The following is a 27511-nucleotide window of genomic DNA, read 5'->3' as shown; positions in this document are numbered from 1 at the left end:
ATGCAGAATCACAGTAAGAGATAATCAGGTAGAGAGAATCTGGATTTTTGATACCTTAAATTAAATGCACACGTGTTGAACGTGCGTTTGTTTTTCTAGCTTGTATGGATATCGCACTAACCTGGTGATACCTGTGAAACCATGGCAACTGGCAGGAAACTTACACTAGCACTACCCACTCATTCTCTCTCATTCATTTTCTACCGCTTATCCGAACTACCTCGGGTCACGGGGAGCCTGTGCCTATCTCAGGAGTCATCGGGCATCAAGGCAGGATACACCCTGGACGGAGTGCCAACCCATCACAGGGCACACACACACAGAACATGCAAACTCCACACACACAAGGTGGAGGCGGGAATCGAACCCCCAACCCTGGAGGTGTGAGGTGAACGTGCTAACCACTAAGCCACCGTGCCCCCCCCACTACCCACTCGATAAATAATAATAAACAAACAAACAAACAAACATCACTTATTTGCTTTATTTTTTAAGCTTGTTAGATTATTTACCGCATAGGATCCCTACATAGGGTTTATAAAACACACCCTATCTATCTAGTACACCTTGTGTGATAAAGCCCACCACCATCAAGCCCAAAGTATTGGCACCCTGGCATTTCTGAATTTACGGTTACCATAGAGACTACAATCACGACGTGGACGTCTTGTTACTGTTCTGCACCGTGGAGTGAATTAAATGTTTTAAACTCGTTTTTTGTCGACTTTCCTTACATGAAAAATCATACGGTCATAAAATAAATATCCGTTAAAAGATTTCGATCGCCGTAATCGTATCGGTAACGTGTCGGTATGCGTTTTTGCAGCATCAACTCAATTAATACGTTCATTTTTAACATTTAATAAAAATCCAAGTTATACACACACACACAAGTCCTCGTTGTGGATATTTGTTTAAAGCTGTAATTCCTCAAAACAAACACGATGAGCAGCCCCTAAACCAGAGGACCTCCATCAGCTTGGATTAATCGTTCAATAATCCGAATTAGACAATAAATAAATAAATAAAAACAAACAAACAAACAAAAAGTCAAAACATTTAAGCATGTTGGAGTGAAGGGAAAAGTTCAAGCTACTAGTTAAACATCAAACTTATTGCTTATTCCAGATAAATTATGAAATGTAATTTGTTTATCTGGTGATATTTATTTGTAAATATGTTTAAATTATATTCTAAACTGAATGAGGTAACTTATATAACAGGCTTAAGCTAGGAGGCTAATTCAGTCAGAGAGCCGGTTAGCAAACAAAATAAACTGAATTTAGTCTCAGATTTTACTGCGAGTTAAACTTATTTACAAAAACGTACATTTTTAAAATAAATATAAACAAAGAATCTCACAATTAAACTGCTCCAACTCACTGCAAAGCTATTCGACTTAGCATTAGCATTAGTAGCTAAGCACCTTGCATAACAATTATAGCTTTAGGGAGTTAAATAAACAGACGTTTAGCAACGTTTGAAATAAAAGTAAACGTGTCAGTTCACCACGCGTTAACTATTTAATATATATTGTTTTTAAATCGTTGTTAATTTTAGATAAACTCACTTTGCATTCATATTCATACGGCCCACAGATTTGTTAAGCTAGCAAAGTTACAACTAGCAAATTTTTTCATGCCACCCGTTTTTTCAGAAAACCCGCCTCCTGTACCACCGGATTGGCTAATATACTAATTCCTACGGAGAATATCCAATTAAAATGCACAGCGCCTGAAAATACTAGCCAATGATATCCCAGAAGGCGGTGCTTTGTCGGAATACGGGTGGGGAAAATATAAAGCCTGGCTAGTCAAAATACAAAGCAAAAAATGGCAACTGGAGACGTTGTAGAAATGTACAAAACTTTATAGAGATACAAAATATAGCCGCTGTTTTTTATACCACACGCGTAATATTTATAATAATTGTAGGTTAAATATAAAGCTAGCACTGTAACGTCAGTTAGCCGTTAATATACTGGGCAACTCCTTAAATCCGATCGATGCGATAAAAAGATGATTGTGAGATCAGACTGTGAACCTGATCCACGAGACGCACACGTTAAAGAAGACATCAGACGGTTTGTTACCTGAGATCGTGCGTTACAGACGTGTAACAAGTCCCGTTTGTGTCGCTTTTAACGCCCGATTTCTCGAAGCCATTTTCTTCGCACTGCCGCTCGGCTGTAGCGCCACTTTGAGTCTCTATACAGCGGCTCACGCAGGAAAACACACGCAGTGCGGCTTTGTGAATCTCACGTCCACTCGGTGTTGCGCTACGGTACAATCTAGTGAAGTTAATAAGGTCGCAAACACGTCCAAGTCAATTTGGAACATCGTGTACTGATTAGAACTGATTATATTTTAATTAAGCTAGACGATGATGATGATGATGACGATGAGGGATTGATGCATCAAATAAAAACATGGAATATATTTCTGGTTTTTTTTTGTTTTTTATTTTTATTAAAGGTCAAACATGATTGATTAATATGATATTAATGATCGAATGTAATGTCAATTATTATTCATAATAATGTCATGATCTAATGTGAATTATTATTAATAATATATATATTAATTATATATATTATATATTAATATATATATATATATATATATATATATATATATATATATATATATATATATATAATATCCATGCTGGTTGTTTCTTCAAATAAATAATAATAATAATAATAACCATAATAAAATAATAATTATTATTATGGTTATTATGTATTATGTATTATTATTATTATTATTATTATTATTATTATTATTATTATTATTAGTATTTACTAATAATAAAATAATTATCATTAATAAAAAATAAAAAGTAATTAATTATATTATGTAATAATAATAACAGTAATAATAATACAATAATAATAATAATTATAATATTTATCATATATAATATAATATTACTATTATTATTATTATTATTATTATTATTATTATTATCATGGATGTTACCTCTGATCAGCAGCATCAGGAACTTCTTCTCATTGAGGAACTTCTGGGTTCAGCCAAATTACTTATTCGACTTATTTCTTCTCATCTTTTAGGAATTTTCACCCACTCTTTCTTGTAGAAACCTTCTAGCTCTGAGATGTTCTTTGACCATCTTGCATGGTATGAAGCCAATATTATCTCATTTAAACTCCAATTTCTACATTTATAGCATTTAGCAGACTCTTATCCAGAGTGACTTACATTTTTCTTATTTCAGTTTATACACCTGAGCAATTGAGGGTTAAGGGCTGCAGTGGCAACTTGGTGGACCTGGGATTCGAATGAACTATAACAATGACCAATGAACCAATGACCTTCCGATCAGTAGTCGGACACCTTAACCACTGAGCTACCACATCCCACTTTCACATCCCAATTTCTTAGACCTATTCTAACTCCAAAGCATAATAGCTCTATTCCCTTGTGTGACAATTTTCAAGGTGTTCTTTTCATCAGAATTTGTTCTTCAATTATAACTTTGGTTTCGGTAGCCAAAGATCTTTTTTTATAAACTGGTTTGTAGGCATTAGCTCAATGTTTAGATCCTGGTGATCACAGCACATCACCAAAACAACCCCACTGTGACTGTGAAGCATGGCGGTGGAAACATAACTGTGTGGGGACGTTCCTCATCGGCAAAGACTTTAACAGGATTAAGAGGAAGAAGGATTGAGTCAAGTATATGGAACAAATAATTCTGAAAATTAATTAATGTGAAGTGAGGAAAATTCAATTCTATTAATTAAATTATTTCTTCCTTTTCTTTATTATTATTATTTTTTGATGCATTCATGTGGTATGTTCTGTTCTTTTTTAAGATAAAACAAAACCAATCCCATTTAAATTCATGAAATTTACAAAACCTGACACAACATGTGGACATTTTGAAAGATTGTGTATTTATTTTCGGTCCTCTGTACCAAATGTCTGAGCTGCTAAAAAACACTGACATTACAGAGGAAACAAAAAGGATTTTTTGCAGTGATGCCACAAAATAATTGTTTTTGTCTCCATAAAGAACCTTTCTGTAAAAAAAAAAAAAAAAAACATAACGATACACAGAATATTTTGTGCAAATGTTAAGTTCTCTGTAGAACCATCCACCCTGACAAAGAGCCACATGAGACTCTATAAGTACCTTTATTACTTAGGTGTTATTTCTATGTTATTTTGTTGCTATGGAAACAGCACCTGTTAAATAAAACTCTAAAGAAAGAAGTGATTATTATTGTATCCTGATTATTAATATTCACTCACAATATCATTCATGTAGAAATTAAGCCACTCCTTTCACCTTTATTTGCTTCACAAGTTAATTTATTTTTTATTTTTTCATTATTTATTTATTTATTTATTTATTTATTTATTTATTAAAATCTGGTACATGTGGTACGTGCTTTGGAATTTATCCAGATTTCTTCTGCATAGTTTCATACCAGTATCGCTTAATCTTGTAGGTACTTGAAGATTAAGTTCTGTTTTTTAATGTTTGCTTGTTTTTCTATACTATCTCTCTGTCAATCAGGTGATAAATTCACAAGCCTCCACAAGTCACATCCTGTTTCTGTCTGCTTTGAGTTCTGTAAGTTTACAAAGTGCAAACCCAACATGTGTTTTTTCGTGGTCATTGTTCTGGTCCTGTTTCCCTTCAGTTTGCAAGGTAAGTCTCAAGTAGACAAGTTTTATTTATTTTTTTTGAATTAAGTTAAGTAATTAGTTAAGTAAAAGTTAAGATAAAAAAAAAAAAAAAACAGAAAACGCTTTGTTGTCTTTTAAGACGTCATTCGGACGTTGTAATCCAGATTTCAGTCAACTGTATAAAAAAATGCTTTTGACCTCAAAATAACCACGAGTGACAAAAAACATTTTGAGTTACAGCTTAAGTTGAACAAACATTTTAAAAGTTGTTATAGTTCATAGTTCCTTGAACTTGATCAGTAAACTTGCTGTAACTGTAAATATATGTTTTAAAGAAAGTAACATTAACACGAAGCTGAAGATTTCAGTTTCTCTGTTACTACAAATGAAAGTTATCATTACAAAAAATTTCATAAGGGTACAAGCTTAACTCTTGTGTATTATAGTTTTATGCCTACATTTGTGACCATCAAGAAAGCAGATTTGTCTCACCACAAATGTTACTACAATAACAAACATGCGTATTTAAAAACACAAATAAAAAACAATCACAATGTGTTATCAAATTTCAATTGTGCATGTAGTTATCAATTCTTGCTGGGACTGCTAGCTAGCTCAAACTAAACTTACACATCCATAAAAGTACACACAAATGCCCTAGAATGGTAAATATTAAATAAACCTGGTCAAAAAAACGCAAATACCAAGAATTTTCAAGTCTATAAAGTTAACTAGTAACAAACTATGACAATTGAACATTTTTTTTGCTAGCTAACTGCAGGAATTAGCTAACCATAGCCAATTCAATTATAACAAATTCTGTCACTAATATTACGTTAATTCTTCTAAATTGACACCAAATTTTACCTAAATGTCAAATGTAGACACAAAATGTTTTAACAGCACAAAAAGAAAGACTTTGTATTTTTATTGAAACACTTCTGACCATGCATGACCAACTGACCATGCATGAGCTCCAAAGTCAAGCGTAGCATTTTTCAGTTCTCTGCGCTTCAAGTTGTGCTGATTATTAAAAATTAACTCATAGGTTTTCTTTCTTGGAAAGATTTATTTCTTTGTATGTGAAGTTATCCCAATGTCCCAAAAAACAAGCAAGAAACAAAGCATTGTAAGTTAGCATGACTATAATCTCAAAGAACTGTGCTTTTTAATAACCTCTTCAAGTAAATGCAAATATTTAGCAAGGTTTTTTTTTTACAGTGCTGTACAATATTAAATATTATATTTACTGAAATAGATTAGCTTCAGACCTTAATTAATAAGGTTTGACTTGGTGAAAATGCAGATCTATCTTTAATTTAGGGTTAGAGCCTTATGTAACAGTTTGGAGGTTTTAATAGATCATATATCAAAAATTTACAGGTTCAATTTGAACTTAGTACCCATATTCGGTTCAACACTATATTCTAAATTAAATCCAGTCTGAATTTACAATTTAAATATTTACAATTTAAATATTTATCATAATTTACAGTTTAAGTTTAAACTTAGGTCCTTATTTACAGTTTTAACTAAAATCATACAGTTTGTAACAGATGAAGTGTAAATTTAGACTTTAATTGTTAGATTTATTTTAAACGATCTGTTAAACATTCATTCATTCATTCATCTTCTGCCGCTTATCCGAACTACCTCGGGTCACGGGGAGCCTGTGCCTATCTCAGGCGTCATCGGGCATCAAGGCAGGATACACCCTGGACGGAGTGCCAACCCATCGCAGGGCACACACACACACACACTCTCATTCACTCACGCAATCACACACTAGGGACAATTTTCCAGAGATGCCAATCAACCTACCATGCATGTCTTTGGACCGGGGGAGGAAACCGGAGTACCCGGAGGAAACCCCCAAGGCACGGGGAGAACATGCAAACTCCACACACACAAGGCGGAGGCGGGAATCGAACCTCGACCCTGGAGGTCGACTAAGCCACCGTGACCCCCTGTTAAACAATGACTGAGTTTTAAATTCAGATCTAAATCTACAGTTCAAATTGAGATAATTTACAAACTCTTTCTAAAGTTCAGTAAACTTAATTAATGAGTTCAATTTAAACAAATTTCCAATTAACAGGTTAGTTTAAATTTAGATTTGTAGCTAATCCGTTGGTGCAATTTAGGTTTAAAATGGAGAAAATTTGAAAGTCTGGAAAATTTGAGTAAAGGTTCAAATCGTTGAATGATATACACAGATGTGACTGGAAAATAATTACGAAATTACAAATTTCAGGAGGTTTAGAGGTCAATTAAATAAATTTTATTTTCAGTAAGAAGAAAAGTTTTAATAGTTTAATGCTGCACTCTTTACAATAATTACACATACAACTAACATGCTATTTACTCTCACTGATCTGTGAATAGTTGTTATTTAAAAGATTTATTACATTATTTTATATTCAATGTGTTGTTTTCACTCAGTATAAAGAAGCGTCTGATGTTGTGTCTGTGAGTCTGATCTAAACTGAATTGTTCTTTCAGTGTGTTTTAGACGTGTGTATTTTCCCTCTGTTGAGAATCTTACACTGAATTTTAGTGTTGAAGAGAAATCTGAGCTGCTTTTAGATGAACAAACACTTGAAGCATCTCAGAGAGCAGAAATGGGTTTGATATCAACATTTACTCTGAACATACAAACATCTGTGTGGAGAAAAATAACCAGTTTTTGTTTTTGGCGATTTTTTTTATGCAAATATCACCTCTATTATTCTAGATAAAAAGAGAAATAGTGATAAAACTCTACAAATTGTTAAAGTCCTGAGTGTCTATTTTTATATGAGCTTCATATTAACACCACTGTGGAGTGAGACATGAGGAAGACATCAACGCAATTAAAACAGGAGGAAACTCATTTTTATGTTATGTGTAAACTTTTTTCAATCGATTAACAATTCTGATAAAATCTCCTTTTAAAACCTTTTAAACGTGAACATGATAATGCACAGTCCTAACCTGTGACTAACATTACAAACAATTCCTACAGTCCCTTGGATTAATGCTCCTTTTTAACAGCGTTTTTGTTCACACTCGTGTTTAATGCTGATCGTTTCAGAAGAGTGTCTCCTCTCCATCTTGATGTCCCATAATGGGTGCGTGAACGTGGAGCTTGGACAGCACTTCAACCTGACCTGCACATTCACTTGCTGCACCGCGGCAGACAGAGTCCAGATGTGGAAAAACAACTGGCTGTTAACTGAGCTGAGTTTATCCAGAGACTATTCAGAGTCTAAACACACCATTGTTCTGTTCCTGCTCATTCCGGCGGTCCAACACAACGACTCTGGACAGTACAAGTGCCAGAACGACCAGCAGGAGTCCATCTCCTCTGCCACGGTCAACGTTGGTGAGTGACTTAGTGCTAATTATTTAGGGCCCAGGCACGATTGGTTCTACTGTTACCTGTCAGGATTATTGTTTATTTACTTTCATTCAGAATTTTATTTCTTTGCATTTTTTACATATGTGAAAACGCATGAAATTTCTAAAACATCTATCATAATAATGCGACAAACCAATTTCACAATCACATCTTTTATCGTAACACAATTGTAGCCATGATTTTGACTCTGGTGTTTAATCCTACAGGATTTATTGGATTTAATTTGTTCAGAATGTTGTCAATAAATCCATGTTTAAATTTTTATCACATGGAAGAAAACCACATTCATAATATTAACATCTTTTAATACTTGAACATTTTGTTTTGTTTGTTGTAAATTTGTCTGTAAAATAAATGTTTTCAACTTCACATTTAAATTAAAATGTTTAAATGATCAGTCTAGAAAGATAAATGAACCTTTATGTTTTTCTTCTACTTAAGAAAAGTCTAACAATGTCCCGGTAAAATATGTACATCTCCACCCTCGTTAACTCCAGGAACTATGAATATGAAATTATTCAGAAAAACATTTAAATAAACAGCTATACAAGAATCAGTGTGTTTATTGTTCTTATTTATTGTGTAATTTCAGTGGATAGAGATGAGCACATGGTGACAGACAAGGACAATATTACAGGTAAGTGATGTCCTGCTTTTATTTACAATACTTAAGAAAAGTCTAACAATGGCCCAGTAAAATATGTACATCTCCACCCTCGTTAACTCCAGGAACTATGAATATGAAATTATTCAGAAAAACATTTAAATAAACAGCTATACAAGAATCAGTGTGTTTATTGTTCTTATTTATTGTGTAATTTCAGTGGATAGAGACGAGCACACGGTGACAGACAAGCACAATATTACAGGTAAGTGATGTCCTGCTTTTATTTACAATAAAAAAACAAGATTTATGGTTATTTGAGACTTCATTCAGACTTGTATTCCAAAATTCAGTCTACATTTGAAACTTAATTTCAACAATTCAGTTTATCTTAAGATCCTGATTCACAAGTTTTATTTTTAATTAAAATGTTAGATTAAAGCAGAGATACATGAATAAAATTTACTTTAGACTTCAGGTCAAATAAAGATTGAGCTTAAAATTAGATTCAAATTAAAAGGTTAAAATTTAAAACACAAGTCCTAAGGTTCCGGTTTGGACAAAAATTAATTCCTATATTACAAGATGAATTCTTATTCACAGTAATGTAAAATTTTGATCCTAATTTACAGATTATGATTAAACTTTGATCCTAATCCTTTCAATTCTAACTGAAACCTAATCCAAAATTACAGTAAAATGATCATGATAATTAGCTGCAGCTACCGTGATAATGACAATGACAATGACAATTTATTTATATAGCACAATTATTTACAACTTCCGTCGAACAATATGCTTTCCGTTAGGTCATTAAAAACAGAAAAACACACAACAAAACAAACAGAAAAATCGTATCGTACAAATATCCCATCAGCCATACACTTTTGAAAATAAAAATGTCTTTAGCCTGGACTTAAAAATATTAAGAGAAGAGGCTTGTGGCAAGGTGTTCCAGAGACTGGGGGCAGCGATACAAAAAGCACGATCTCCCCTGCACTTGAGCCTCGACTTTGGGGTAAACAATAGATCCTGGTTGGAAGACCGAAGGGATCTAGTGGGTTGGGGGGGGGGGGGGACCATTCAGAGATTTAAAAACGAATGGTTGAAGTGATGAAGAAGCTTTCCTGTTACCATCTTCATTCTCAGCGCTTCACATTTTTTATTAATTTATAGTCACATTTATTGTTGAGATGTGTCTAAGAATCAAGTTACTTCTTCCTGTTATCATTTACGTTATAGCAGCTATAAACAGTCTTTCCCTCACCAGCCTTTTTTCTTCTCTTTTGAAATTAAAAGCTTGTCATGTTTCAGAAAAACAAGCTTTATTCATTTATTTATTGTTTTTCTTTAAAAGAAAATCCACCTTTACCTTTGACTAATTATGACACACTGACACTGGAGACTCCTTCCATAAAACATTAAGAACACGTGCATGCGGAGCCTCGGCTGTTCGAGTCCCTCTGAACGAGCTGTTGCTATAGAAACGGTAAGGTATCAGGACATGCGTTTTATTAATGGATAAACGATGTGATTTGCAGGAACCCCGATCTTAGAAGTGAAATCCACCTGCAGCACAACTGGTTCATGTGAGCAGCATTTTATCTGATTTCCTTCAATAACAATGAAGCATAATGTGAACTGTTTCAATGCATAAATTATACAAACTTATCCAGAACTGCAAAAATAATATAAATATATCTAGTATGTAGTGTACCTGAATATATACAAAGTCATGCGAAAAAATTAGGACACCACATTAAATATTCAGATCTTTATTAAAAAATGTCAACATGTCTATTTCTGATCTTACTTTGTACCTGTGGATGAAAGTGATGCTTGTAAACAACAAAAAATAAGTTTGTTTTCACTTATTTAAAATAAGAAATCAACATAATGAGTATTTTGGAAAAAGATAGTACACCCTGTTCCCTAATAGCTAGTGTTTCCCCCTTTGGCTAAAATAACCTCAGTGAGATGTTTCTTGTACCATCTACTGGTTTCTGACATACAATTCAATTCAAGTTTATTTGTATAGCGCTTTTAACAATTGACATTGTCACAAAGCAGCTTTACAGAACATAAACATAGAACAAAAACAAAATTTAAGATTAATATTAGATATATTTAAATGTCTCTGTATTTATCCCCAATGAGCAAGTCTGAGGTGACTCAGGTGACTGTGGGAAGAAAAAACTCCTTTAAATGGTAAAGGAAGAAACCTTGAGAGGAACCAGACTCAAAGGGGAACCTCATCCTCATATGGGTGACACTGAGGGGTGTGATTATAAATATACAGTCTGACAAATGTATTGATGAGGAGGATGTTGTCCTCAAAGGCCACATGGACTTGGCATCTCCTCTTAGTATAGCAGAGTCTAACTGGAGCTGGTGCGCATGTGTGACATTAGCAGAAAGCGGTTTTAACATTGACACGGAGGATAGAAACAAAGAAAGAAAGCGAAGAAAGACTTACGATAAGGTAAGAAGTAGGACGTGTTAATATAGGATCAGCTTTCCAGCGCTGGAGAGAACTGAAGGAGCAGGAAGTTGGTCACATATTCACAGATTGGAGTTTCCTGAGTCAATAACTCCTGAGCTAAACGCTGTTACTACACAAATAACACCTCTTTTCTATCGTAGTAATGTAGAGACGCAGCTACAACCGTGTTTTGTGTAGTAACAGTGTTTAGCTCAGGAGTTATTGACTCGGGAAACTCCAACCTGTGAATATGTGACCAACTTTACTTAAGACGCCGAGGCGCTTTTTTCCTTCTCGATAGGTGAGTAACGTTGGTTTTGCTTTGTTACACAGAACTAATATATGTCTTTGTCCTTTACATGATTATGCTTGTGTGTCATTTTTGCTTGTTTGTTTATCTACAATCGTATTGTTCTTCCCTTCAGCTATGATAAAGACACATTTCTTACCATTAGTCGCCTGGGTTACGTATGTATGTGTGGGCGGAGCTATCGATACAGGGGTGGGACCCATTTGGGTTAGGGGCGTGTTTGTTTTGGTGATTTCAAATGTCAACATTGGCTTTCAAAAATTGGAGACCCCACCTTTAAATAAGACAAGCCTTCCTCAAAATGCTCTGTATTTATGTTCTAATCATGTGCACCTGATGTGATACACCTGTAGGTCATTTTATCCATTTTAAGTACAAATAAATGTTGGGGTGTCATTATTTTTCCCCCACAAGAAATTAGATTCATTTTTAAATTACATTTCGCAGATCATTTAAAAAAAGACTTTTCTTTGGTTTTCTTTGTTTAGTTTTTTACTTGAATCTTCCAATATTGTTAAAATAAAGATAGAATGCCCACATGTTTAAGTGTTAAAAAAAAACACAGGCTTTCATGGCATGTCCTAATTTTTTTACATGACTCTACACAAACACACACACATACTGTATCAACCAACTATATTTCAGGAATAAGAAGAAAGTTTATCTACAGTGCCAATAAAACAAGAATGGAAATAGTTGTAATAATAATTTTAAATAAGTTAAAAAACCTTTTATTTGATTTATTTATTATTTAATTTATTTGTATATTTGGTCCTTATAAAAGGAAATATTTAATGTTTTCTCCAAGTAATTTTTTAATTTATGTGAGATAATTTATTTTTTATTACTCCAAATTGTCAAAATGTGGAGTAATTTTTTTTTCTTAAAATCACATAAGTACTGAAATTGTGAACATGATGCAGTGCGTTATTAACAATAATCTGTTCTCAATAATCTGTTCTTCCATTGTTTTGGATTTGAAATGCAGTTTAAAGTTACTTTTTGGTTTCTCTCACTTAGGGAACGATCCTCTGTGGTACTTGTTGTGCAAGACGGTGCTTTTCCTCATCTGTTTACTGAGTGTGGTGTTGAAGAAAGCCTGTTCGAACCCGTGAGCGATGTTTCCTTCGTCAGCAGCCACCTCGGGCTCCATTAAACTCTTAAAACTCCTGAAAATTCAATTCAATTCATTTCAATTCAATTTATTTGTATAGCGCTTTTAACAATTTCCCATTGCCTCAAAGCAGCTTTACAGAAGTATGGAAACAGAAGAGAGAGAAAAAGAAATACATATATCATAATAATCATAAGAAGAAGAAAAAATAAGGATAAAAATAAATAAATGAATATATAAAATTAAAGTTAAAAATTAATTTGAAAGAAGATACTATATATAAAAATACTATATATCCACCGGGCGACGAGACTCCAGCCAGCGGTAGAACATCAGTATTGACAAAATTAAAGTTCATTTTATGTATTTTCTTTTAAACCAGTAACAGATTTCAGATCATTAGCATAGAGTTAGCAAAAACACAAAATGTGATTAACTAGCATGCATGCTAACAGCACAACAACTTTCCAATCGTTTTACTGACTCACTTCCTTTTTTTAATCTAGAATCTAAAAGTTTTATCAGTAATATGGGTTAAACATTTGGACTGAACTGTTTTAAACTGACATTGTCATTATCATCCAAAATAAATATAAGAATAAAAGAATGAAAGAACTCTCTTTTCTTTCTCATACTCTTTGGAAAAAAAAACATAATGCAACTTCCTGTTCTGGAATATTCTGAATAATTTGTAGGTGTGTTAATGTTTTTCTTTTCACAATCTATGATGTACAAATTGTGGAAAAGGACAATGAACAAATTCGTATGAAGGAATCTAAACTTTAACATAAAAATATGAATTTTAAAATAATTGTAGTGATTAGTTCATAGCATTAGAGAGGAAGACACTGTATACCTGAATTTGCACGTCTTAGTAAACAACCTCAATCTGATTCATGTATTTTTTAAATAGAATTATTCATGCTAAAACACTTTACATTTTTTGGAACTTTTTCTGGGATTTTTCTTGTATTTTATGCTTAAATATTTCTCACAAATTAAGGCATTTACTTATTCTTTATTAAAATATCTATAATGTATAATCTAGATCTAGAAAACATGCACTCGTCATATGTAAACAGGTTTTTTCTAAGAAATAATTGGAAGAGTCAGAGTTTGAAGTGTTCATGCTCTTTATTTGGAGAGTCGCTGTGCAAAAATCACATATAACCAAAAATCCAACAATGTGAAAAACATTTGTCTCTTAATTTTCTAAAAAAAATAAAAATAAAAAAATAAATTGCTTGCTGGTGCACAGTGGAGCATGAAATAATTATTTGAAATAAAAGAAGAGGGGGGGGGGGGGGGTAGTCTCTCAGAATACCAAAAATAAAATAAAAAAAAGCTGAGTTTGATTCACAAAAAATAAATAATCTCAGAAGTTCAGTCTCTTCCATCTTATGCCTACACAGTAAGCTAAACATCAGTGATACTATGGGTGAAATTGTGTTTATATCAGACACAAACACTGGAAACAGGGCAAAAACTTTTTTGTAGACTATACAAACGGATGAATAATGGAAACACTGACAAAAGAGACAAAGATTAAATTAACTCATGTTAATAAATAAAAAAAATCTCAAATAAACTTAAATCCAAATAAAAAAAAAATCCAAAGTTAAAAAGATCAGAGCTAAAAATAAGAATAAATATATTTACATATGAAAAACAATCAGTGCTGTTTGAGTCAATAATGTTCCAGAAGTTTCTTGTCTCCTGATTCAGCAATAAAGAACACAGCAGTACATCTGATGTCAATTTTTACCTTTTTCTTATTATTAAGAAAAGATATTAAGATGTAAAATGTGTTTTTAAAAAAGAATTAACTTAAGAAAAAATGTGTCCTAATTAATCTAGGAGATAATCCGACATTATGTGTCAGGGGATTAACATTCATTGAAAAGTGTGTGTGTGTGTGTGTGTGTAAGCTCATTGAATCAGATGGCATAATTATTGCACATTCCTTCAGTCCTGCTTACAAAGTCCATGCATCTGGAACAGTGTGAGGTTTCAGTACTTTACTAGAATTACCAGCAATGCATTCGCTCTGTTCAACACACTGACAGGATGACGCAGGGACATTAAGTAGCTCCTCCGACCGTGAGCAGAGGGCTGAGGAGGTGACGGCTTCTCTCCCTGCGCCGCTCAGCCAATCGTGACAGACGCAGTGAGTTCGGAGACGCAGGGCAAAACAGGAAGGAACGAAATCCAAAATGGTTCCTATCCTCCGACTCATCGTTCACTTCCTGCTGGACCAGCTGACGGTTCACTGCCACCACCTGAGCGGTGAAGAATGTGAGGTCCTGGACACGTGACCCCCTGAGAGAGCAAAATGGACCAAAGACAGAACAGAATGTTTCTTTCAAATATTATATCCAATGTCACAAGAAAAAGACACAGAACTGCTGTGACGTAAATGAATCAAGTCTTAAAGGCTTTAAAATGTAATCTAAATAAGATATGTATGTAACATTTAACAGTGATATGGACCCTGGTTAAACCCTGAATCCTCTGTTCTTTACGGAATCGTGAGTGGACCATGAGGTGAACCCTGAGGGACTCCATGAAAATCTTCTCTCCATAAGAGAGCAGCTTTTATTAACATGTAGAAAAAAAAAGGGTTTTTTTAAAAAACCTTACAAATAATTAAAAATATCGGTGCATGAACTCACCTTGAATGCAGTGTCGGTGTTGTGTTTTGAGCATGCTGAGAGAAACAAAAGAAAAGAAAGACCAGCAATTACACCATAAAACACACTCGCTGTTTCCATTTTAGCAACATGACAAAATATTTAAGTACTGTTCTTAACTATAATAAGGCTAAATCTCAGGTTAGCTACAAGCCCTAAGAAGACTTCAAACGTGCTGTTTAGCATAAAAAATAAATAAATAAAAACAAAATCAATATAACCTGTCTATGGAGATTTTTAGCTGCTAATTAACACAACATTCTGAAGCTAGCTAGAAAACAAGGTAATGTTTGAACATGCCTACAACATGTTCCAAATCAAGGGCACACTGGCTTAGCTAGACAGATAACATGTTTAAATAAACTGAAGACAGTTTACACTCCATACAAATCACAGTAGTAAGAAACTGAGACTTGGCATGAGGTTATCATACTGATAGCATCAACAACATGATAAATAAGCTACTAGGTGTTCAAACCATCCAGGCGTCCACATTTCCAGCAGCATGTACTTATCCAAATGAGCTAGCTGACAGTGACGGTGGATGTGTCGTACCCCCTGTACCCATGGGTGCTTGAGGACCTGCTCCGCACTCAGCCGCTGTTTAGCGTCCCGCACTAACAGTTTGCAAACAAGATCTTTAGCCTCAGCAGAGATGTGAGCCCAGTCCTTCTCTGGAAACTCGTATTTTCCTTCCTGAATGTTCTCAAACAGCATGATCTAGGTGGAAACAGAAAGAAGTTATTGGCATTGTGAAGGAAGTCTCAGTTTCAGATGTCACTCCCACGAACCGATGGTAAACTTCTGATGCCACACAATCAGAAACTTCAGGAGTCGTCTGATTGGTTGGATTCTACAGGAAGTTAGGGAGACACGCATCACATTTTTGAAGGTTCTCCTGGAAACAAAGCCCAAGTGACACTGTTCTCTCATGGCAAAAGGAATCCGTCGTGTTTACAGTGGACAATTATGAGGATCTAAACACTGGATTTTCAATTTTCATGACTTTCTTAAATGAACGATCTCTGGTTGCACACGCTCTGTTTCTGTGAACATAAACGTACGCTAAATATCACGCTGAACAAAATGCTTTACGTGTCACTCAGACGCTCTCTTGGGTGGTTCCTCGGCCAATAAATGCCGTCTGCCGTCATTATAAAGATCAGGCTACAATGAGAGCATTTCTGTACTTAAATGGATTCTGATTGGACAGAAGGCTCTGAATCATTTTCTGCATGTTCTCCAAACTATAAACATGCAGTTATAGGATAATATTCAACTCCACTTCATCAGATCATCAGTCACGGATTACACATCTACAGTATGTTTGAGCTTCAACCCACCTGGCACTGGTGGCACGGTTCCCCCTGATCCCAGCCACACCCGGTACCGCAGTGACCCGTGAATGGTGGAGATCCACTGAGCAGGATGTAGAGGACGACGCCGAGACTCCACAGATCACAGCGTTTATCATAAACACTGATCTCCTCGTTAAACACCTCCACCACCTCGGGGGCCATGTACTCGGCCGAACCGCACTGAAATACAGAGTACAGGAAAACACTCTGAAGTTCAAGGTTTTAAACCACATTTACCATTTATACAGTTTTATATTTTTCCCCCCATTTACTTTCACACCTGTTGAGTAATTCAATTTATTGTAATTCTATTTCTGCCATACGTTTAAAAAAAGATTAAAAAAAAAAATCATATCAATATTATCCTGTAATAATATTTCTAAATGTTTTGTGGGATGTTGTGGGTTTTTTTTTAAATCAATGCATCAGACATTTTTAAATAGAAAAAAAGAATTTCTCATTGGGGGAACTAGGGTCTCCCTTTCACCCCACTCCATGTTCTCTCTCTCTCTCTCATTTTTCCTTGTCGTCTCTCTCCCTCTCTCAGCCGTTCGCTTTCTCTAATTTTCAAGAATTCTTTCTCTCATTCTCTCTTGTTCTCACACACCTCCAATTCTCTCTCTCCCTCTGCATGTTCAGTATTTACCGGAGTGAGTAGCTGAGGACTGGAGATAAGGTCACTGTCGCTGCTCATCTTCATCCCGCTGCCCAGGTCAAAATCACAGATCTTCACTGGACACATCTGAGAGACAGAAGAAATCAGCTGCTAATGTTAACAGGAAATCACTGAAAAACAAATCAATATTATACAAACAAAAATATTCAGTGTGTCTGAAAGCGTGTGTGCGCACGCGTGTGTCCTGACACTCACCCTGTCACTGTGCTCACAGAGGATGTTCTCAGGCTTCAGGTCTCTATGTGCCATTCCTACATCACAGTCACATGACTAACGTTAATAACAAACAAATTTTCTTTGTAACAGCCAACAAACTCTAGACCATCGTTCAGGACGTGCTCAGAGTCTCACGTTTGTTCTTTAACTTGGTTTTGGAACTTCAAGGTTAATCTGGCTAAATAATGGAAGACTTCACTTCCACAAACCCCACCCACTCGCTTTAGGACACGCCTCCTAACTGTCAGTTCAGTGCAAAACATCTTAACTATGAAATTAATAGTAATGTAGAAAATAAATAAATAAATATTAAATAAAGTAAATACGAAAAAGACCAATTTTTTTTTTTAATTTATAAAGCAAGTATAACTTCATTTATTGTATGTATTTGTAGCAGCAATTCTATACTGGAAAATTAATAATAAAAACAAACAAAAAACCACAAACCTAAATAAGTAAATAAAAATTTGATTTTTGTAAACAATTTATGTGTTTTATATATAAAGTATAAAATACAAATAAGAATAAAATGTATTATTTAAATGAATAAATTAAATACATTTATTTTAAACAAACACTATTCTAGTAAAATAATAAATTTAAAAATAAATTAAAAATACAAAAAAAAGGTTTATAATTTTTTTGCATCCATTTTATCCAGATCAGGAAAACAAAGAACAATTTATTAAATTAAAACATACACCCAAATCACCATCTTTTTAATCAATAAACAGGGAGAACAAAATTTCTGTCTTTAAGAACAATATTTCTTTATCCTTTTCCCCCTATTAAGTTCCAGTGTGTCAGAAGTCAGAATCTTTCGTGCTTGTGCTGTGATTCAGATCTGTGGACTGACCTTTACTGTGCAGGAAGTGTAAAGCGGTGGCGATGTCCTGCACCACAGCACTGACTTCCTGTTCACTAAAACTCTGCCTTCTGTGAATATGAGTCAACAGTGAACCTAAAAAAACCCCACAAAAATCAAGTCTTAAAATAAGCTTTAAGAGGCATCAAAACGAGGACAAAGGAGACTGACGAACCTCCTCTGAGCTTCTCAAATACCAAGTAGAATCTGTCGTCTTCTTCAAAAAACTCCACCAGCTCCAGAATGTTTCTGCAGAAAACAAACATTCACTCGTTTCATACTGTTACAGCAGATGTACAGACCTCAACAATAAATAAAGTACATGTGAATGAGCTGTTGCTATGGAAACGGTAACAGAGCGAGTGCAGTAATATAAACCTGCACTAATGTCAGAGCTGCTGTTATAGAAAAATCAAACAGTCTGACCAATCAATATCCAGAATTTAACAGAGCTGTTGTGAAAAGTAAAATAAATTATTAATCCTCTGTGTGTTTGATACCTGTGGCCTTGGCACTGATAGAGAATCTCCACCTCTCTAAAAACACGACTTCTGCTCAGGCCAGGCCTCTTCTCGATAATCTGGAACACACACACACACTAAAGACCTTCATCTAACCTCATTATTCATTCATTCATTTTCTACCGCTTATCCGAACTACCTCCGGTCACGGGGAGCCTGTGCCTATCTCAGGCGTCATCGGGCATCAAGGCAGGATACACCCTGGATGGAGTGCCAACCCATCGCAGGGCACACACACACACACTCATTCACTCACGCAATCACACACTACGGACAATTTTCCAGAGATGCCAATTAACCTACCATGCATGTCTTTGGAACGGGGGAGGAAACCGGAGTACCCGGAGGAAACCCCCGAGGCACGGGGAGAACATGCAAACTCCACACACACAAGGAATCGAACCCCCAACCCTGGAGGTGTGAGGCGAACGTGCTAACCACTAAGCCACGTGCCCCCTAACCTCATTATTATTAAATGAAATAAATTACCTTTCTGTAAACACAAGCGCTTCAGAAGAAACATTTCATTGTTTTCATCTCATTCCAAAAGTTTGCATGCCCTCTAAAATTTCTCGATGGACTAAAAACACAATTTTTTCAATATATAAATAAGTCATTAACAAAGGCACAAAAAAAAAGCAATGTTTGTAAAAAGAATGTTTGAACCTTACAATGTTATTCCATTAAAAACAAAAGAAAATAAATAGAAAAATAAATAAACACAAAGATTATAATTCAAACAAAGGGTGCACAAACTTTTACATTTAAGTTAATGAAATGATCTGTAACCTTAGCATGAATTTGATTAGATATTGTTTACAATTTGCCTAATTTTGACCTTATAGATGAATTTCATTTCTATTTTGTCAAACGAATGATTTCTGCTCTTCATCTGAAAACCTTTTCCTTCTGGTCATCATCCATCTTCCCACAGCAAGCGCACCTTCACTGCATACTCTGTCCTGGTGCTCAGACAGACACACGTCTGCACGACTGCGTATGCTCCTTCTCCCAGAACCTCATCCTGGAGTCTGTAGACATCTGAATACATCAAGGAGAAAAGCTTAAAGATAATTCATCAGATTGTATCATAGTTAAAAAAAAATAAAATGTATATATATAAAATATAAATATCAGTTACAACAGGATGAATTCATTCACATTCCTTTATCTTAGTTTATTTGTATGACTCAAATGTGTTAGAAAGCAAATATTATAAAAGAGATGGCGCCCCCTGCTGCTTGCACGGAAAATTACAACAGAAATGCGTCATCCGAGAGTTTTAGTTTAATGGATTAAAAAAATGTGCAGTGTATTAACCATTTTTCAAATCAAATGAAATAAAAAAAATATTCAAACTAAACTCCAAAATAACGCAATCAGCAAGATACACCAGGAGTTGTGGTTTTTGCAGTTGAGTCCAAGCCAGAGGATGCATTTGGTGAGCTTCATTACAGGGTTTGCAGGCAAACAAATAATTTTGCATCTCCTGCTCCTTATGTTGCTTCCAATTTTGCATCTCCCACATGCAGCTTGCCATCTGCTATTCAAGATTCCCTCAAGTTAAAACCCTCAGCTTGCCTTCAAATCGTCTGCTGAAGCAGTTTGTTGCTCTGCATCTCTTTTTCTTCTTGTTTCTCCTCTTGAAGTCCATGAGCTCGAATAAAATGGCTGGAGAACAGAGAAGAAAATCTTTAAAGACAGTGCAGCATACAGAAACGTCACAACAACAATTTTTGTGTAAATTCAGAGAGATAAATCAGGAGAATTTATAACTTATCATAACTTTTATACCGCGAGCCACCTAGTGGATAGAAACGGTACTGCGGTTTTACTAGTATACATATTTCATCATACAATTATAGCTCAAATGATAGAATGCTATTATAAATGTTAGATTGTAAATATGACAATATTTTGGGGAAAAGGTACAACAGGAAACATTTAGAAGGAAACCAATAATCTGGTAAGTAGAGAAAGCCCAAGTGAGACTAAGAGGAGATTTGTTTAGTTATTTGGTTTGAATTGCATCAAACCACCTTGATAGTTTGTCTATTACTGCACAAAAAAAAAGTATTTTCTTCCTTGGATTTTAAATTGAAATCCCCCCAATATTTCCCAGTAAATTGGGAAAATTAATTAATTAATTTTCCCAATTTACTCTAATTACAGGCAAATACAGATTATTAAAACTACAACCTACACAATACCACACAGTCTTACCCAATTAATGTTTTAAACCAGTTAAACACCAGTTATTAGATGTCTTTCCCCCAGTTGAATCCCGTTTACATAAATGACTCTTTTCTCCTGAAATTAAGCCACGGAAGAGCGTCTCTGTATTTATAACCTTTCCTCTTAAAGCCCCGCCCATTCTCTGTCTTCTATCCAATTAAATCAAGAGCTGTAAACTAGAGCAATTTGATTGGATACCGTAAACAATTAGCAACATTAACTCGCGCTGGTGATTATGATTCATCCTGATTCATGAGTCGAATCTTTTGATTCCGTTCACCAAAATAACTCGTTCAGTGACCCAGTCCTTAAGTTACATCATTCCACCAGTAGGTGGCACCAGTGAGTATCATTTTATACATTATGAGATGCAGTTGTTTTAGTGACTCGATGCATTCATTTTAAAAATAAATAATTTAAATACACATGTTCAATCCACATAGAGATGGTCTGGTGAATTTTATTTCCAATTTCAGTCAACAATACATCCAACCAATGACATGCAAAACTAATGGCACAATTTTGGAAGCAACAAGTTATCTAGAGAATCTGTTTGTTATTTTTTTTTTAATCTTTTGTGAATTAACAAGGGTTAATTTTGCAGTTTGTGATGTGTGTAAGTGTATTTTGCTTTTTAAAACACAGGAAATAAAGACAAAACAGAGGCCAAGGGACATTTGATGGCCAACAGGAAACACTAGGCAAATAAAAAAATAAATAAATAAATATATAAATAGATGGGCAAACAATCAAAACCAGTATAGCAGAAACTGGAAAAAGGCTTGGTGATGATCAGGAGTGAAACCACAACTGAACTTTACATAAATGTTGGTGGTGCATTTATATCAGAAGTATAATTGTGAACAGGTACGCATGATTAAACGTCTGGTGACGTAATAAATATTACAAACAAGTTATTTTAAATACTATTAACTATTATTACAAAACAAAGTAGGATACAACAGTGGTATTCCAGGACTCATGTGAGTTCTCAGGAGAGTGTGTGTGGATGGTTCCTGGAAGGTGAAGTAAATATCAGTGTCATATCAGTGATATTCTGTCTATAGGATATTATTCACAAACAGTCCAGCAATGATATAAAAAATGCTGTTTATGTGAAAATAATTTCTCATTTAAATATCTTGTGTTAAAGGAAAAAGTTCAAGACAAATTTATGTTTACTATGTATTGAAATTTGTGCAACTGTGTGGTTGAGCTTCCTGTCAAAATGGTTAATGTCTCAACCTCTTCTTTTTTAAAGCCCCGCCTCATCTGTATGCCACAATATAATACTCTCGGGAAACTGAAGTTCGTTTCAGAGAAAACGAAAACCCAAGGTGGCGTTCACAGTTGAGTCTCTCTCTCTCTCTCTCTCTCTCTCTCTCTCTCTCTCTCTCTCTCTCTCTCTCAGGGTGTGATTGTAGAAAAATGGCAGTTGCCAGTACTTCAATATCTCATGATCTTTATATCTGTCCACTGTGTCAAAATCTCCTGAAGGATCCAGTGACTATTCCCTGTGGACGCAGTTACTGTAAGGAGTGTATTAATCACTTCTGGGCTGGTGAAGATCAGAGGAATGTCTACAGCTGCCCCCAGTGTAGAGAGACTTTTACTCCAAGGCTTGTTCTATGCAGAAACAACATCCTGACTAAAGTGGTGGAGGAACTGAAGAAGATTGAACTCCAGACTGTTCACTGTTACGCTGGACCTGGGGATGTGGAATGTGATTCCTGCATCGGAATCGGGCGAAAACGAAAAGCTGTTAATTCCTGTCTGGTTTGTCAGGCCTCCTTTTGTGAATATCATCTTGAACCTCACTATCGGTCTCCTGCCTTTAAGAAGCACAAGTTAGTTGAAGCCTGTGCAGAGCTCCAAGAGAAGATCTGCTCTGAACATGACAAACTGATGGAGATCTACTGTCGTACTGACCAAAGCCTCATCTGTGTCTTGTGTACGATGGAAGAACACAAAGGTCATGATACAGTTTCAGCTAAAGCAGAAAGAACTAAAAAACAGGTAAGAACTGGATATTATTATTATTTTTCAGATAAATTCATACAAAATTTCTAATCTAATTTCTATCCAGTTACATGACTTACATTCTGTGTGAAGTAAAGCCAGGAAATGTTACACAACCAACACAAAACCAAACTCGCCAGTGTTCATTTTCAGAAGAGCAGTGCGGCCTCTGCTTTAAATACTTTATCTTTATCTATCTAATCTGCTGCACAAAGCACTCAGACAACATAGAAGCACAAAATATGCCATCAGTCCTAAGACCTAAGTACATCATAAACAAGTACATCAGGTCACTCAAGTTACACCTTTCCTCAGACTTTTACTAATGCAGCTTATCTCATAATTACATGTATCTGTGTTTGTCTGCTTCAGCTGTTTAGCAGATCTCCAGGAACAACATAAGCTGATTTTCATATAAATGGTTTTGGATGCACAGTTTTTAATATGAAAGCTTTATCCAACGTCCAAATATTTATAGACTTGACACAAATGAAATCTTACTGCAACTGACAGAAAGTCCAAAATCCGTATTATGATATAAACATCAACGCTGGTGTAATAGTTGTGTTGTGTGTGTGGGTTAGAGGGCTTAATAATAATGACCACAGACTATGATGAGTTATTCATTAATAGTTTTATTCTCTTTCCAAGGGGTCACAGCTGCTGCAGCTTCCCACTTAAACCCAATATAAACCCAATTTTTTTCCTTTTTCTTAGAGAGTCTACCCATCAAAGTTTTTCAGAATCTTCTTATTAAAATATACATTATTAAAAGACACTTATAACATTTCACTCTTACACCTTTCTCTCAATAACGCTGTTACGGAGCTTTAGCACATATGTATGTATGTATGCATGTATGTATGTATGTATGTATGTATGTATGTACGTAATGTTTGCATGTAGCTGCAATAACATGGTAAGAATTATTTAGTTTAATGGTCAATATACTGAAGTAAATGTCAAAAAATATACAGAGCTGACTGTATACTATAAACAGATCGAAAGTTAAACTGGGACTTGGTCTGGATGTAGCAATGCAAATCTCTGCAGGACATAGAAAGAACAACTAGACTAGACAAGGTCAGGTCAAGAAGCTTTTACTGTCATTTCAACCATATATAGCTGTTGCAGTACACAGTGAAATGAGACAACGGTTCTCCAGGACAATGGAGCTACATAGAACAAAGACAGAGTTAAGTTAATCCTAGACACAACCTGGTCTAAACAGTGCAGGACAAAATACAGTGCAAACAAACAATACAAAACACTACAAGACATTACACAAAAGACATTACACAAAAACAGTACTGACCAGTGTAAATACTGTAGGTTCTATAGTACACGTGCAGAAATACTGCAGCAGTTACATGAGGTATTGTAATGAGTGAAAAGCAGCAATCGACTGAAATGTGTAAGACAACACGTGTAAAGAGCAGAAACAGTGTAAACAGTTCCATATGGTGGTGCTGTAGACATGGATGTATATTCGAAGAGAGTGTATTTGGTGTAGATCAGTGCAGTCTATACAGTTGATGTGTGTGTTTGTGTGTGTGTGTGTGTGTGTGTGTGTGCTGTGCTCGATACAGTTCAGTTCAGTTATTGAGGAGTCTGATGGCTTACACAGTCTGGTCGTGAGGCCCGAATGCTTCGGGACCTTTTTCCAGACAGCAAGAGTGTGAAGCGTGTGTGTGAGGGGTGTGTGAGTTCATCAACAATGCTGTTGGCTTTGCGGATGCAGTGTGTGGTATAAATGTCCGTGATAGAGGGAAGAGAAACTCCAGTGATCTTCTCAGCCACTGCCATTTATAACAATATAATAAACTCTAACTTCTGCTATTTTAAAAGAAAAAAAATTATATATATATATATATTTATTTATTTATTTAAAATATTTAAAAATATATTTATTTATTTATTTGCATATGAGATCGTGTTTAGTTTGGGTTTTTTATTTTTTGCTATAAGTATTTAGACTAAACTTTAGACCAGTTCACATAATTTTATCACGTCAATTGTTTCACTCCAGTTATTATTGACAAGCTGATTTCCTGATGCAGAAATAATGAAATGTGTTTTATTTGTACTCAGAATGAGTTAAAGGAGGATCAGATAAAATCCCAGCAGAGGATCCAGGAGAAGCAGAAGAAGGTGCAGGAGCTGAAACAGTCTGTGGAGTCTATTCAGGTGAGGAGTGAAAACACACACACACACACACACACACACTTCCTAAAAACTCATTACAGCAACAAGAAGTTCCTGTTTGCGATCACAAGTGTGTCTTTGTTATGATTCAGTCTGAGATTCATTCATTCCTCTCGTCCACTTTTCTCCTTCTCTATGATGTGTTTCCTCTCTGTAGAGTTTCCCGTCTCTCTGTGTTTCTCCTGGATGTGACGACTCACTCAGCTTCACTGTCAATCAACATCTCTCATTTGATGGAGTGAGGAAATCTCTCTCAGATCTGAAAAAAGGAGTCAAACACAACTGTGAGAAGGAATTAAACAAATTCCAACCACAAGAATTTGATCTACATCATCATACAGAGAGCCACAACATTCATGATACAGAAATCGAAAGTAAGCAGGAAGAACAACGATAATAAAATAATATTTTACATGAGGCTTTTATTATCAGAATTTTTAAATCAAAATTATTTAAAAAAAAGTGTGATTACATTTTAATTATTGATATTTTAAATTCTACATAAAAAGGTTCATATTCTCAAAGCTTCACCTTCTCAAAGCTTCACCTCACCTTCTCAAAAATGATCGCTTGTTCTTATGTTTTGAGGTGTGACTTGTTTGAAAATTCAAATGCTGCACATTTGTACATTGACATTCGTGTTTAAAGGGTTTCCTTGTCTTCTGTTGCCTCCAATGTCTCTCTGTGTCTCCACAGTTGCAGCAGGTCAGATGATTTTACCCTCAGATGCAAAGAGCAGGGATTTTTTGCAATGTAAGTGTATAACACACACACACTTCTCATGATTAACATCTATCCTTTGGAAATTTTATATATATATTCATTTTATTACTGTAGATTTCCGTTATCTGACTCTGGATCCAAACACAGCACATCATCGACTCATTCTGTCTGAGAAGAACAGAGTGGTGACATTTAGTGGGACACAACAGCGATACTCTCATAATCCAGAGAGATTTGACTCCAAGACTCAGGTGTTGTGTAAGGAGAGTGTGTGTGGACGCTGTTACTGGGAGGTGGAGTGGAGAGGTAGTGTGTCCATATCAGTCTCATATAAAGAGATCAGCAGGAAAGGAAATGCTAATCAGTGTTTGTTTGGATACAACAATCAGTCCTGGAGTCTGGGGTGTTCTTCTTCATCTGTCTCTTTCTGGCACAACAACATTACGACTGAGCTCCGAGGTCCATCATCCTCCAGAATAGGAGTGTATGTGGATCACAGTGCAGGAACTCTGTCCTTCTACAGCGTCTCTGACACCATGAGGCTCCTCCACAGAGTCCACACCACATTCACTAAGCCTCTATACGCTGGGTTCCGGTTGTGGTATAACTCAACTGTGAAGTTATGTGATTCAAAATAAACATTTTTATACCTCCAACAAGTGTTGAAGACTACAATGTCTAGTTTTAAAGAAGGTCCACATTATGAAACAGAATGAAAGTCACACACAGATAGATCAAAATTATTAAATAACTTTGATGCACATTTAACATCTTTAACATTTACACTCCTCTGGAGTGGCCAGTGGCTAAAGTGGTTAAGGCTCTGGAAAGTCATAGTTCAAGCCCTAGCACTACAAAGCTGCTGCTGTTGGGCCCCTAAGCAAGGCCATTAACCCTCTCTGCTCCAAGGGTGCTGTAGCAGGGCTGTCCCTGCACTCTGACCCTACCTTCCAAGGCTGGGATACGTCAAGAGAGAATTGGACCTTGCTGTAATGTATGAGGTCTGTCCAGAAAAAGTACAGCCATTGTTAAAATAATGAATGGTTTGAGCTACATACATGTATCCTGGCAGCCAAGGAGAATAGGGCACTAGACGCCATTTGATTAAGCATGTGTATTGTGTGACTGACGCATTCAAAATAACTGAGTAAGTAGAGTAAGGAATCTGCATCAAATTTAGCGTCGAGCTTGAACATTCCTCCGTGGAAACTATTTGGATGATTCAGAAGGCTTTCTGGGACAAATCCAGTGCAAATAAAAGTGGCACAAATACTTTCAAGATGGTTGAGAAACTGTAGAATGTGATCCACTTTCCTGAAGGCCTGAAACAAGCAGAACATCTGAGAACAATTAACATGTTTGGACTGCAGTAGAACTAGGAACTAGAAGTGTCAGCGAGCGCGGGATAAAAACGGACCCAAATGCAGGACAGCTT

General features: G+C 35.4%; 3 protein-coding genes across 4 annotated transcripts in view; 1 reads left to right on the top strand and 2 right to left on the bottom strand.

Moving 5' to 3' along the window:
- The window catches only part of LOC132857844 (casein kinase I), a 22975-nt gene extending 20705 nt beyond the window's left edge, over positions 1 to 2270 (bottom strand). Inside the window, exon 1 of one of the 2 annotated variants that reach the window (XM_060887939.1) lies at positions 2093 to 2270. The gene's annotated coding sequence lies outside the window, so the exon portion shown is untranslated. The remainder of the gene's footprint in view (positions 1 to 2092) is intronic. The other variant, XM_060887938.1, reaches the window with a different exon arrangement.
- An 11606-nt stretch (positions 2271 to 13876) lies between these two features.
- On the bottom strand, positions 13877 to 21197 carry LOC132858042 (MAP kinase-interacting serine/threonine-protein kinase 2-like). Its single transcript, XM_060888214.1, has 12 exons — positions 21118 to 21197; positions 20476 to 20565; positions 19838 to 19935; positions 18874 to 18953; positions 18549 to 18622; positions 18365 to 18469; positions 17488 to 17543; positions 17263 to 17358; positions 16602 to 16796; positions 15814 to 15978; positions 15241 to 15275; positions 13877 to 14887 (listed from the first exon to the last, which is right to left on the bottom strand). Exons 2-12 carry the CDS (start codon positions 20546 to 20548, stop codon positions 14650 to 14652), a joined length of 1215 nt encoding a protein of 404 aa, XP_060744197.1. The 5' UTR covers positions 20549 to 20565; positions 21118 to 21197; the 3' UTR covers positions 13877 to 14649.
- A 1292-nt stretch (positions 21198 to 22489) lies between these two features.
- Positions 22490 to 27511, top strand: part of LOC132857782 (uncharacterized) — a 28405-nt gene continuing 23383 nt past the window's right edge. Inside the window, exons 1-5 of the mRNA XM_060887818.1 lie at positions 22490 to 23145; positions 25240 to 25335; positions 25511 to 25727; positions 26050 to 26106; positions 26191 to 26700. Coding sequence (XP_060743801.1) covers positions 22558 to 23145; positions 25240 to 25335; positions 25511 to 25727; positions 26050 to 26106; positions 26191 to 26700 — 1468 coding nt within the window. The 5' untranslated portion in view covers positions 22490 to 22557. The remainder of the gene's footprint in view (positions 23146 to 25239; positions 25336 to 25510; positions 25728 to 26049; positions 26107 to 26190; positions 26701 to 27511) is intronic.

Source organism: Tachysurus vachellii, chromosome 15 (genome assembly GCF_030014155.1).
Source record: "Tachysurus vachellii isolate PV-2020 chromosome 15, HZAU_Pvac_v1, whole genome shotgun sequence".
NCBI classification, from domain to species: Eukaryota; Metazoa; Chordata; class Actinopteri; order Siluriformes; family Bagridae; genus Tachysurus; species Tachysurus vachellii.
Note: the sequence above shows the minus strand (reverse complement) of the source record. Positions and strands in the feature narration are given on the sequence as shown.

Coding starts and splice junctions, on each gene's coding strand:
- LOC132858042 (XM_060888214.1), bottom strand. CDS start 20,548: ATGGACTTCAAGAGGAGAAACAAGAAGAAAAAGAGATGCAGAGCAACA. Junction 18,623..18,873: donor TATCAGTGCCAAGGCCACAG/GTATCAAACACA, acceptor TGTTTTCTGCAG/AAACATTCTGGAGCTGGTGG. Junction 15,276..15,813: donor AGCACCCATGGGTACAGGGG/GTACGACACATC, acceptor TGTTTCTCTCAG/CATGCTCAAAACACAACACC.